The 13,939-nt window shown below is 37.1% G+C and overlaps 1 protein-coding gene across 1 annotated transcript in view; it reads left to right on the forward strand.

Annotated features, from left to right (window-relative positions):
- The window catches only part of NEK11 (NIMA related kinase 11), an 81,744-nt gene that overhangs the window by 45,212 nt on the left and 22,593 nt on the right, over window positions 1-13,939 (forward strand). Inside the window, exon 13 of the mRNA XM_030965581.1 lies at window positions 11,861-11,985. Within this exon, the coding sequence (XP_030821441.1) occupies window positions 11,861-11,985 (125 nt within the window). The remainder of the gene's footprint in view (window positions 1-11,860; window positions 11,986-13,939) is intronic.

Consider the following 13,939-nt stretch of genomic DNA (forward strand, 5'->3'; position numbering starts at 1 on the left):
AAGAAAGACCTAGAAAAAATTACTTCTGTGATTACTGTTAGCTATATATAGCCATATACTGTTAGCCAAGTAAATAACTGAAGCATGTTGATTGTATCATTGGAACAGTAGATGTTTTTACTGTATTGTTTCAGCTAGTTAGACCACTAATGTGTTCCTTAGAAGACTAAACCTTTGTAAATAGAAGAAAATGAAAAGTATTTTTGCTCATTTGCAAGTCTTTTATCTAATAGTTTTAATCTGCCTTGAGTTTTTAGATTGGTTAATTTGAAAATAAAACTTAAATTATATTTTGTTAATGAGATATTTATGGAAAGATATTTTATAGTTGTGTTTAATATTAGTTGAAAAATGTTGATATCTCTGTCTTATGTGTCCAGGAGTTTATGGAGCTGTCATATGAATCATTTAACTCTATGGCAGACAGTGCAGTTAAAAATATATTACCAGGAACAATTTTGGGTTACTGTAAATATCTTTGTGTCTCTTCCATCTTCAGTTTCTCCAAGTACATGCAAGAGACAAAGGAGCTGAAATAAAATTTGTATAGAGATAGTACACAGAAACACTGAGCCACTGTCAGTGTTGAATTAAAATATTTGTGTGTTGAACATATATATATATTTATACATCTGTACACTTCTTTTGTTTTCAATGAGCAGTGTAAAATGGAATAGCTAATGATTAGCATTAGGAATAGCTAATGATTAATAACTGAATTCCCTTTATATTTTGATTTGGATGTTTTGTTTTCTGCTTCATTTCTCCAGTTCATTTTATTGATTAATTCTTTCTGAATGTTAAAAAGCATATTTTGCAAGTCATGGCAATGATGCAGAAACAAGCAATGCAAAATGTGTCAGGATGAACTTGTATCTATGTTTCCTGTTCTTGCTGAGGGTTACCTACAAAGTAAATTATTAATCTTCTCTTGTTATCATAAAAAAAAAATAGCCACCTAGCAATAAAATGCTTGACATCACCCATCTACCCCCACCCACACACTTCCCTGTCTCTTAACCAATTTTTTTATAGAAGCTGTCTCCATTTGGACTAGGACAGATAGGTCAATGTGTATTTTTCTGGAGATTACTGCATTTTCAGTGCATGTACTTATCTTTCAATAGTGGGTTTGTGAAAATACTGGTGAGGCAAATTATATTGTAGTGCTGGCAACCAGAGGTCAGTTCATTTAATAGAAAAAAACCCAACAAAGCTGTGAAAAAGAACTCTGCATATTAAACTGCTCATTTCCATTAACGATAATGACTGCAGCTGGAATAAAATCATGCATTTTATAAAACATAAGCAAAATATTATCAACAAGATAATAGGACCATCCATGACCTGCAACCCTGCCTGGTTGTTATGGATGAACATGGTCAGTGTCTTCCTCTGCCAGTTAGAACAGGGCAGTTCCAGCTGGGCAGGTTCATCACATGTTTAATGTTTAATGGTGTGACCTCCTTCTAGAACCATCACAAAAATAATGCATTGCTTCCTAATATAGCATTATAATCCTTCTTCATCTTCTAGTGTATCTGATTGAGATTGTCATCCACTTTTGTGATTCAAAAAGAATAACCAGAGAAGCAGATACCTCCTTTTCCAGAGAACTGGATATTGACATTTTAGGATGCAGAAAGTCATCTTTGCCCTAGATTTTCCACTGATAGACCACCTCAGCTTTTTTGTGTGTGCTGGGCTAGGTAATGGCTGATCTCTCACTATGTCACATTAATTATTTGAGTGCAGGTAGTTTCACCTTGCTTGCAATGTCTTCTAATTAAGCCAGATTTTACAGCACAGTTCCTCTCAATTCTTTGTACAACTTGATTCCTTTTGATTTGGCTAAGTTTCAGAGATATTGAATAAATTAGGAAACACTTATGGGGACTTACTGTAAAGAATCCAGAGAAATCTGTATCAGACCATGCATTGTACCCACCTATGTGGGAAAGTAGTGTGGAATATCAGAAATTTGTTAGTTTACTAGATAGAAAATCCTCAAGGTAGAGGAGCTCAGTCTTTGCAGCTGAAAATAGCATGAAGAGCAAGGCATAATCCTGTTATACAACAGTAATAGCTAAAGGTTCAGGGTTTCTGATTCAATTTCTACAGTAGAACTTGCCTTGAAATTGGCTACAAAATCATAAGCTGTATCTATCTAAAAGTGCTTCAGGATAATTCAGTGCAATTCCAGATGCAACAAATCCGCCACGTCCTTACCATCATTGTTGATCCTCATGGTTTGGATCAGTGTTTACAGTTGAAAGATAAACTGGATACAAAGCTACCAAAGGCCCAGAACTTTTACAGGAGCCATAAGAAGAGTTAAATTCCACAACCCACATCTAACAGGCATGAAAACTTAAAACTATACACTGGCATTTGTGGCTAAAATTGACACTTTATATTCATATCAATCTCACAGCTGATGAGACATGGTAAACAAGGGTGGAGATGGTTTATTTTTTTAAAAAGGTATTCAAGAAATTATGTATCTATATATATATATGTATCTATATTTTTTAGGGCTTGTCTTTATTGTACCACTTCATTGCCTGGAATGAAAGAAAGCCAAAGCAAAACAACACTGGACATAAGGGGCACTAATAAAATATTATATCCTGCATTTTTGGATTGCCAGCTGGGGCTTCCGTCATGTTCACATCCACTTTTGTAAGACTCCCAGCTCTTCATAAACTGCTACTGCAGTTAATAAACATGTTTTTGTGTGGGAAGGGGTCAAGTTAAAAGAGGAGAATAGCTTCAGTTAAATACTTGTGGTATTTAAATTCTTTGTGCAGAAAAACGAAGTAACAAATTAAAGCCATATGAATAAAGGGACATATTATATGATCTCTCTGATCTCTATTATATTGTTTTTTTATTTCTGTATACTGCAAATATTATAACTTGTTGAATTCCTTAGCTTAATATCTTGTAATATATTACACCTGGCAAACCCCTGATTTCATTACAGTTTCAAAATAGCTAAGTATGTTACAGTAATTGTGTACATTATTCCTATATCTCCATGGCTAGTTTTTAAGTTATGGATATATTGCTTTGACTTTCAAGTGGGCAAAGTTCAGTTGGCCCTCAAATAGGAAATGTTCACACATTTTAAAATGTTCTGCTTTTTTCCTGGCTTGTTATTTTTACAAACTGTGTTGAAGGATTTTCAAGGTAGTTTTGTAAATCTTGGACGGTTAAAAGCTTGTAATATTTCTGAGCAGATCTTCCAGCATCTTGCACACACACCTTTGTTTTGGTGCCTGTAAAATGGTTCATACTCATGGGAAACTGAGTAACACTCTTTAAGATGACCATACAAGTGATCACACTTCTCAAAGGCTTTAAGGAAAATCAAATCTTGTTTTTCAGTCTGGCAAGTAAAAACAAAGCAGAATAATACTTAGAATAAATGACATTAAGCACCTTTCTGCATTATTCTTGTTACATTATCCTTTTTACATGATCCTTTGTAACCAGGAAATCTTGTCTCTATTAAGAGGACAGAATTGCTGTGAGTTCTGCTGTGGTTAACCTCTTGGTCTCCTCTTCCTTGTGGTTACCCTACTTCCAGGATCCTAAGGCATGTTCCCTGACTTGCTGCAATAATAGTGTGGGATGCTTGTGGAGAGAAACTTGCTGGTGTAGTTCTGGCATTTGCAGTTCCCAGTCCTACACTTGTCCTTGGAACATGGGGCGACAAACTCCTGAGACTCTTGAAGGATCTGAGGGTGTAGTGTGCTCTTCTGACCTCCTCATCTGTCTCTTGTTTTCATTGCTTGGTTTCACACTGAGCCCAACTTGTCCCAGATTCAATTAAAGCAATACTAAATCTGATTTATTATAACACATTCAAGATTTAATGAAGTTTGCATGTTTTACTCAGAAAGTGAAAAATTAATCAATGCTTTTTTTTTCCTTTTTTATCATTGGCTAAAGCATTATTGTACTTATTCAAGAAGTTCTTCCCTTGAAGTATTGCCTTTGGAGAGCAGGAGTTGAACTCTAGCCATGAGGTCCTCAGAAAACCTTTTCCAAATCTATCTACTTTTCAACATGCCTAGCTACTAAAATATTTTCATAACTTCACAAAAATTCATAGCTTGCTTCTTACAAGAAGACTTGCACTTGCAGATTCACAGAGGGAAGCTTGCAAGAGTGAAGCCTTTACACAGCAGTTATGTAAAAAAACCCAAACACTTTCAGTGTGGGGAGAGCAAATTATGTTAGCGTATAGCTTCTGCTTTTTTCCTAATCTATTTTTTAGACTGGTTTATTTTGGCATTGATAAAGAGAGTCTATTTCAAAATTCACCTTGGTCAATGACTAAAGTTAAAATGATTCTGTCCTAGTCTTTTTAAAAATGGCACAGGAATTCCCTTCACTCCTTCCAAAGCATTATGTTAAAAAACATTTATGAAACATTCTTCATAATGTGAATTTAGGAAGCAATTAGAAGCGAATGCACTGAAATTGTATAAGCTAAAAAAAAACCAACTGCATACTGGATTCTATAGCAGATACTTCAAGAAAATTTCAGTGTTTTAAATCTTCCTTAGAAAGATGCTAGTTTCTATTCCAAGTTGTCCTGCATGCAGAGCAACATAGCTTTACACTGCACATTAGGCACGAGGTTAAACATGTAGATAAAGATGCACCAAGCTTTTGCTGCAAACAAAGCATCAGTGAACAGGGTGGTGTTGAAAAACATTTTATAAGGACTCCCAGTCTAGTCCCAGTTACAGTTTTATGGCTTATTTAACCAGCTAGAGGGCATTTCTGGGGAGCTGAGACAAATTATATGGTGATGCAAGAAGCTGGAGGCAATTCCAAGTGAGGAAGAATTTGCTCTGAAAGAAGCTGTAAATGCTGAATTAGTTTGTATATTCTGCCAATTTAGCTTTCACTGTGTGTGGCTGTCGGACAGTTGGGTGGAGGGAATGAGAAGGTGACAGCCGTGAAGATCTTGGTCAAATTCTCCTGCTGTATTTTCTGCTTCACAGACCAAAGTGTGCCCCTGTGATCTTGTAAATATGTGCTTTCACAAGTGAATTTCATCTAGGTGTATAAGGGCTCAACACCTTTTTGCTTGATTGCAATCATTTGCTTGTTTTTCTTACTTGTTCAACATATAACTTAATATTGCTTGTATCTAAATTAAATGCATTTTGCATCTTTGCTACATCCAGACTCTTGTGTGCACAACTGCTTACACAAAGATTGTTTCCATTTGTTTTCTTCTCTTTCTGTAACTTCTGGTTGTGAAAATGCCCCCAGTTTAAGTCTTAAAAATGGCATTCTTGAACCAAATCTCAGGGAGAAGGAAGAGAGTCTCTTAAGGGGCAGATTTTGTGTTAACATGTGGACTTTTGCCTTCCCAACACTCTTGTCAGACTGAAAGGGAAAGTGTCAGGAGGTCAGCATCTGCCAGACTCAGGAGGAAATCAGAGTTTTTATTGGAAAGTACACTTTGATAAAAAAAGTTTAAATAACTCAGGGTGTAAGATAGTTTTTAAGTTGATGTCATTAGGTCACTTTTCCTTCAATTTACATCTCTTGGTCTGCTCCTGCTTGAAGCAGTGCTAGTAGTAGGGCAACTTTTAAACTAATAAGGATTCTTAGGCATAAATGAAATGGCTTCCAAAACTCACTAAATGCTCCCTGTTACTGACTAAACCACCATGTTGCTCTTTCTCTTTATTCACCCATCATTGCTAAAAAGATTTCTGAATATTTGGAAGATTTTAGGCTTGCTGAACTTTTAAACCATATCTGAAAGGCAGCATGGCTTCATCCTCATTGTCACTGCCTACCAGAGTTCCCATTTCTGTATATGTGACAACTAGGAAATCAGAAGAAAAAACCCCAAATTATTCAGAAAACTAGGAAAAAAGTGATTAAATTCTTCCTTCTTGCTGTTCATTTTTTGTTAACCACTCCTTTTAAGGTCTTCTTTTTTCCTCTCATGCTCTGTGTCTTTACTTACTGAAAAAATACCAGGTAGTGGAATGTTTAGGGGAAAAAAACTGTGTCCTTCAAATAAAATATTTCTCTTAGAAATTTAATTTTGGTTAAAAAAAAAGTAGTTTTTTCTTGGATAAGCAGTTTGAAACTTGCTACTTTCTTTCTAACATCAAGTAGTAGATGATTCCCATAAGGCCGCTGATTTACACCCTCTGTATCTCTTTTTCCAGCCATTTCACAATAGGTAGTTCTTCACTCAGTGACATCCATAAAATAATTGAAGCTTTTTTACTTTTTTAAAATGCAAAGAGGAGAATTATAAAATATTACTGTTTAAATTTGATTATATTTCTAGTTCTCATTTGGGAGAACTCATTTTACTTTATGTCTAAGCTACTTGTGGCCATGTCAGAAGATGATTCATTTAACAACTTCAAAGTTCCTTTTGTGCCTCTCCAGAAGGATTGTACAGAACTTTCATGGGCACAAAAATCCTGTACATCTCCTAGTTAATGTCTTAAATGTATGTTCTGAGAGTCTGTTTCAGCCTAGTTTAGAAGAGATTGACAAAAAGATTCCACTGTCTTTCTGAACAATGAATCTTCAGAGCTTGAAAATGCATTTATCATCTATACCTGACCAAAGGATGGTGATTCTCTTTGACTGCAACTTTTAAAGTTGAAGGGTTTTGTCTTGCACAAGGGGAAAAAAACTCCACCTCAAACTCCCAAACCAATCTGACGGAGCTTAGATTATAATTAAGAAGTTATTTTATTTTTTCTAATCATATGGGTATTGTCCTGAGCTGCAGAGTGTCACAGAGCCCTTGATCTCCTTTGTGATAGAATTTCTCACTCAGGATGATGTAGCTCAGGGAAACATGTCTCTGTTTTTCAAACATTTCTCCTACTGACTGTGCTTCAGCTCCTTATGTTTTCTTCCTTGAAGGCAGAAATCCCTTTCTGTTTTCTCCCTCTGTGATAAGTGATGCACAGCTCTGAAGAGAGCTGCCCAGCCCTGTGCGCCAGCTCCTCTTGACAGCACCTAAGTTTCTGATTAGCTTGTTTAGTGTGTATGTTAAATATGTGTGCACAGACAAATAGATCTGGGGAGATTCTGACCTGTTTGTGAGGAGTCAAGTAACCACAGCATTATAAAATTATTTAGGTTGGAAAGAACCCCTGGCAGCCTAGTCCAACCCCCTTCTCAAAGCTGTTCTTTTCAGATCAGGCTATTCAGGCATGTCTGATCAAGTTTTGAACACCTCCAATGTTGCTACACTCCTCACTCTGCACAGCATCACACAGTGGAAAGTGAGGAGCAAATCACTCAACTGATTGAGCTCTGGCAGCTTCTTTAAGCCCTGTTTCAGTATTTGGTCACACTCCTTTTTTTTTTCATGATGTCGAATTGGAATTTAGGATGTTCCAGATGTTTGTTGTGTCTTGTCCAATCGCCGTTCAGCTCTGTGAAGAGACAGGCTCCATCTTCCTTTTATCCTCTCATCAGATCTTCCTTTTAACCTCTGAGCTGCAAGGTTTCCCCTTTGCCTTCCCTTCTCAGGGCTGAAGGGACTCTGCTCTCACAGCCCCTTCTTGCACCCAGCCCGGGTGCCACTGTGGCATCTGCTCCAGTAGGTAACACCTGCTCATATGGGATCAAACTGGTGTTTGCTGATGCATTTCCACAGAGAGGAAAGGATCAAGGGCACCTTTGTGGTACTGATGGGGTCCTGCCAGGACCTTTGTCCTGGCCCTGTCTCTCAATTTGCTGAGTTCTCTGTGTCAGTCTCTGGTAGCAGATGTGTGGTAACATCACTTTCTGGTGTCCTGGTTCGTGTCACCATCTTGGGAGTCCATTATGTCTCATGACAGCGTGTGTCACAGCAGTTGAGTGATTTGCTCCTCACTTTCCACTGTGTGATGCAGAGTGAGGAGTGTAGCAACATGAAACTGTAGCAACTTTATTCCTTAGGGTAGGAATGTGGCAGCTAAGCAAATCTGCCTTTTTCCAGAGATGCAATGAAGCCTTTGGATCAAAAATAAAGCAGTCCTTAGGATTCAAGTGTGACTCTGTTACTGTGAATACAAATAGTGAAAATTTACATATGTTGCACCATTCTGTTTTCTTTTTTCCTTTTACTGTTATTTTTTTGCTTTTAATAAAAGTGGTATTACTTATTGTCTTCTGCATGCTCTGGAATGTGGGAATACTATATCAGTGCAGCAATGACAAGTATGAGTTTGAGGCAGAAGAAAATGAAAGATATTTATCAAAGTATTTTCATCTCTTTGGTGAAAATTGTTGTTGCTGAGTTACCACACTACCTGAAACAAGCTCTTGGTGGATTTAAGCAAAATATTACAAGTATCACATTCCTCTGTTTTCTGTTTAGCTTGTCTTCTTGGGAAATAACCAGGCTTTTATGGTTTTTTAGATAATGGGTTTTTACCCTTCATTCCACTATTAGCATCACATTACTGTATAGAAAGAGCTCTAAAGGGAAATTATTTTATTCAAAGCTTGTTTTCTTTCTAATATCTAACAGCAAGTATCAAGTGTCTCAATGCTATGCTAAACCATCTAGCAATACCAAAGCAACAGCTGAGTTTGTTTTGAATTCAGGGCTTTGTAAGCAAATAGAAGCTGTTGTGACTGGCCTTGGTGCAATACACACAGCTGGATAAAGCACAAGGTGCTTTCAGAGACCAGCTGAGAGATGTGGGGGGGCAGAAGCAGCACTACAGACCCTTCCTTGTGCTCCATGTGGAGAATGTAAGAATGCTGTATCAGAGATGCTCAGCTGGATGCCAGTCCAGCTGTCAAAACAGAGGCAGGGTCCCCTGGGTTCTGCAGCAGCAGATTTGTTTCCTCTTTCAGCACAGTAGTCTTGGCATTGCCCTCACTAGCACCACTTCTTTACCCAAGAACCTCCTGGGCACAAATAAGCTTAATCTCCATTTTATTTATCAGAACAAAGGACAGGGTCAAGGTCCTGTCACCAGAGTCCATGCTAGACTTTGCAGTGGTCAAACAGCCTAGCCCAAAGAGCAACATTTTTATTAAAAATACTTCTCTGAAAGCACAAACCAAAGAATTTCCTTCTGTACTACATTACTAAGTGTGCAAATTCTCTAGTAACATTCAGGAATGGGAGCAGTAACCAGTCTTTTGCCACCTGGTTTGTGGGAATTGGAGGTGTATGTGAAATCACATGGAATTATGGGAAAACTCAGGTAGCAAATATTCTAGAGGATGGACTGCAGACATGGAAATGGAAGCTTGTGGGGCCTGAACTCCCTCACAGTGCCTGCCCTGAGCTGAAAATACCAACTTGCTTAAGCTATCTGCACTTGGACTTTACCAGGCCAGCACATGCCAGTCCACCTGATCTGTTCTTGAAATTGGTCTGATCCTGGGTCTCAGCTCAATAAGCTGTTCTGTACTCAGATAATTCTGCAGAGAACCAGAGATGTCTTGTGCATCTGTAATACATGGAGGACTGGGAGCTGGCTCTACTTTGGTAAGATTCAAAGAATTGTTATGTGGAAACACTTTAAATAAATATGTAAATGCTTTGAAGGCTCCTTCTTTCAAGATGCCAGTCATAAAACCAAAAAGTTTTAAGAACTTTGATTAGATAAATGCCAAATTTCCCTGCACTGGACATGTTGTCTTCTTTCAGAAATGCCACTTGGAACTGGTTTCTGAATTGGGGCCAGTAAACTTGTGTGCCCTGGGACATCTCCAGCATGTGAACTAGCATTTCAAATTGTATTACTAAGCTCAGATTAACTGGCTGTCTATGAACAGCTGTCAAAGCAATTTCACAAATGGTGAGGTGAATAATTCCGACAAGGATGCAAAGGCTGTCATGGAAGTGGAATACAGCCACTGCCAGCCTCTGCATAGTTCAGGGACATCACCAGTTTTCTGTGGTCATGGGCTGCTCACAAAGTATAGAGTTTACAGCAGCCAGAGCAGACATTTTAAAGTGATGAGTAAAAAGACTGATTTTGATACCTTGTTTGGTTGGAAAGGGGAGGCTTGCATTTTTTAGTATAGCGATAAACAAATGCAGAATGTGGGAGGAGATGACTCAGAAAACACCAGCATGGTCTGATGTTTGTATTACAACATAATAAATGGGCTGTTTTATATGTATGGGAATGCACATAGACAGAATGCAGATGAACCTAATAAAATTATCCTAATCACTGGGATGACAACCTCTCTGCAAGAAAGAAAAATTGATCACCTCACATGGAAAAGGAGATGGATCTTAATTTTGTGGTGTTCTTTCCACATAGAAAGGATGATATTTAAGATTCTCTTTTTAATAAAGTGCTGGACTTCCTGTCAAATGGCACTTTGTAGAACTCAAGCAATTAAATAAATGCTTTCTTTGTGAGAAAATATTTTTGGATTGGGGGTGTTCTTCTGGAAACTCAGGTATTGATTAGTTGTTTGTTTGACTGTTTTTTCAAACAAAGAAAGGTGAAAAATAGAAACAGGAAGGATTAGGATTAAAAATCATGACAGTGGAGCATGGGGCTTTTATGCAGCTTCCATTAATATCTTAAAACAGAAACTTGAGCAAAAATGTGTCACCATTTTGGAGCTAAATCTGGTTTATAAAGTAAGGAAGTATTTTTGAAATTGCTTTGGAGACAATAGATAGTAGACCTTATATCTCCACAGGAGAGCTTAACCATCTAATGCTGCAGATAGCTACACAATTTTTTCTGAGTTCTCTTTCTTTCACCTTAAAGATTAGAATTATTGCTCCTGCCCACACTCAAATGTCTTTTATATGAATTTTAATTGCGTTCCCCTGTTTGATTCCTTTTGCGTTTTTATCCATGTAAAACAATTAAAAATCGATTAATAATTTTATGTCATATTGTTTGAACTTTATTTAAATGCAGTAAAATAGAAGATAGTTCTTATTTCTCTGAAGGGGCAGTCTTAATTGAGGAGAGTGGTTGAAATTAGCATTAGCTAAAATTATGACAATGTCAGTGATGATTTATGACAGCTGAGCATTAAATATTTTTTGTCTTTAACTAACATTCCTTGTAGTAATATTCCCCTGAAGGAGATGCAATCAGACTTTAAGCTGTTTCACTAATTCTTTTGTACAGAGTCTGGGATGCCAAAGGATTTCACCCAGTGCAGAGTGGCTGGAATGTCTTTCAAGCTGTGATGAATGTGTTGAGTTTTAATACCAATTATTGTACTTCATGGGCTCATTGGCTCCATTAATATTGCACTCACTGCTATTACTAAAACTTGTGATGGTAATAAATTGAGAGGGCATGACACCCAAGTAGGCATAGCTTGATTTTATACTAGTTTCTTTTATTTTATTGTAGTTTTTCTTCCAGAAAGTTTGGGAAAATATATAGATTTAATTTCTCATATCTTTTAAACATGTACCTGATATGTATTATTTTCCATTTAGCTTAGCAGTTGTATTCACCACAAGTTATGTGTGTTAGAGGAAGAAAAACTGAGTTATAATTTCAGCTCACAAAAGCTGGATTCAATTCAAAACTGGCCTTGCTTTGACTTAATGATGCCATAAGGTCACTTCCAGCCTGATTTATTGTATATTTTAGAGATTTCAGTGCAATATCAATATAGATCCCTTAGGTTCATTAATTCACATATGATGACGATTTGCACTTTGCCAGAGACAGCTTTAACCCTGCTTACCATATCACTAAAGACATTTTACTCTGAGAACCTATCCTTTGCTTTCAATTACAGAATGCATTGCTATTGACATAACACTGGTGCTATAAAGTCCAGTTATATCTTTTTCAGATCATTCTTTTTTTCTCTCTATATGTTATAAACTCATAATTGCCTTTAGAGATCCCTGAAGACCCAGAAATTGCAGAACAATATTATAAAGATGAGTTTGAATCCTGTTCAGAAGACAGTGAAGAGGAGGAAGATGCAGAATTGTCATGGACAGTCTCTAAGACAAATCACCAGGTAAATGTGACCTTTGAGAACCCTGTATACACTTGATGCTCATTTTCCATGAGAAAACTGAGTTCCTTCCCAGAATTTGTCCTACTGACATCGCTGATTTTTTTTTAGGAGTGTGTGTATATATCAATACCATGAATTAATTATATGTGTATTATAAGGTATTGATGGGAAAGATTTTTTCATTCCTTCAAGTTTAAAGGTAATACTCCCACGAATGCCTTAAGGTAAATAATTGTCAGAAACCATTCTTGAGACTCTAAAACACTCAGAGTGGGATCCTCTCAAATGCCAGCTGTGATTGAAATGAAATTAAAGCTGAAGGTATACTTCAAGCATAAGATCTAAGTTCCAGCTCTAATTCCCAGGCAAAGATAGTCATCTCTAGTTCCTGCCTATATTAGACATTTTTTCTAGGACAGTGTGATGAATGATGAGCCTAAATAGCTGAAAGACTTGTTCAGCAAATCTGTAGACTTTTCCACCTCACTGAAAGTGTCAGTGAAGAGAAAACTTATTGTTGAAAGGCTTAAAGTAGCTTTATCAGTTAAGGCTGCCACAAGAAAGTCAGGGATTGCAGTGTGAAGGTTGAAGATTATTGCAAAAGGCACCTAATTTAGATCTGATCAGAATGAGCTGAGATGAATCTTGTCTCCAATGATCAAGTCTCAGTGAAATCAATAAACTTAAGTGCCTGAGGCAGTTCTGAAAATGGATCTTCCTAAGGCATTCAGGAACTATTAATTTCTCCCATGGGCCTCCAGTTTCAAGCATGGCCTGCAGTGCCTCTGAATGGTACTATCTGGTTCTGCCTAGGAACAGTAACTTTATTCTGTGATCATGTGCAAAGTTTGCAGAACAGGGTGTGATGTCTTCTGCATTCCAGGGAACCAGCCAAGAAGGCTAATACTCTTCACTAAATTATAAATAACTTGTGGTTTTTGAAAAATTTGAACTAATAGCTTCTTTGAGATGTAGTTTTTAAGGCAAAAATAAAGTGTGAGAAATCAGAACTCTACTTCTACCACAGTAGCAGACTACCGGAAATTGTCCCACAAGTAAAACTTGAAATTTGCTCAGAAATAGCTCCATTCAATCTAGACATGTCCCCCTAACTTTCAAATTAAACACACAGGATGCCTTAAAATTCAGGAGCAGATTGTGCAATAGTAAAGAAATTGTTATTCAATTGAAAAACAGTGGATTATCTTAGACAATACTTTTTTGAAGTTTGCTGTATTTATGCTTACCCACAACACATAGACATACAAAGAAACCATTGCCCAGAAAGTCTACCACAAGGTACTCTTGAAAACAAAATTACTGCTCATTTTCTGTCTCTGAGACAATTTTTCTTTTTTAGAATGCCTTTTGAAATTTTCACTCAACTTTCATTGACAGTATCATTAAGTGTCAATCAGTAGTGGTTTTTAACAGGCAGACTGCTGCTTAGAATTAATGAAGGGCAGAAGACAAAAATAGATTTCTCAGTAATGCAGAATAAATTAGGTGTTGGCATTCAGATGTGAGTTGCAACAGTCCCTCATGTTGGACTGACTAAAAATCCCATAATAAGAACCAGCATGGTGGGCTGGAAGAGCCATCCCACTGGCACCCCATTGTCTCTGTCACCTTAAGATATTCAATAAGTGTGTTTCTGGTTATTGACACAATTACCTTTTCTATTTTTTGGGAAGTGAAAATAGGCAATTTTTGCTTTCTCAAGTGAAAAATTCTGCAGTAAATCAGAGGTGAAAGCAGACTGAACATACCTGTGCAAATCTGAACATCTTTTTCTGAACTCAACAAACACAAGGGTGTGGGGGGAAGTAAGCAAGCATTATTAGGGAGTAAGCATCTAATGCAGGTTGGATGGAATACGCAGAGATGTCTGTCTTTGGTGATTATAAAGGGATTTACAGTTGTTAACATGCACACAACATCTTTCTTTGGATAT

Source organism: Camarhynchus parvulus, chromosome 2 (genome assembly GCF_901933205.1).
Source record: "Camarhynchus parvulus chromosome 2, STF_HiC, whole genome shotgun sequence".
Lineage (NCBI taxonomy): Eukaryota > Metazoa > Chordata > Aves > Passeriformes > Thraupidae > Camarhynchus > Camarhynchus parvulus.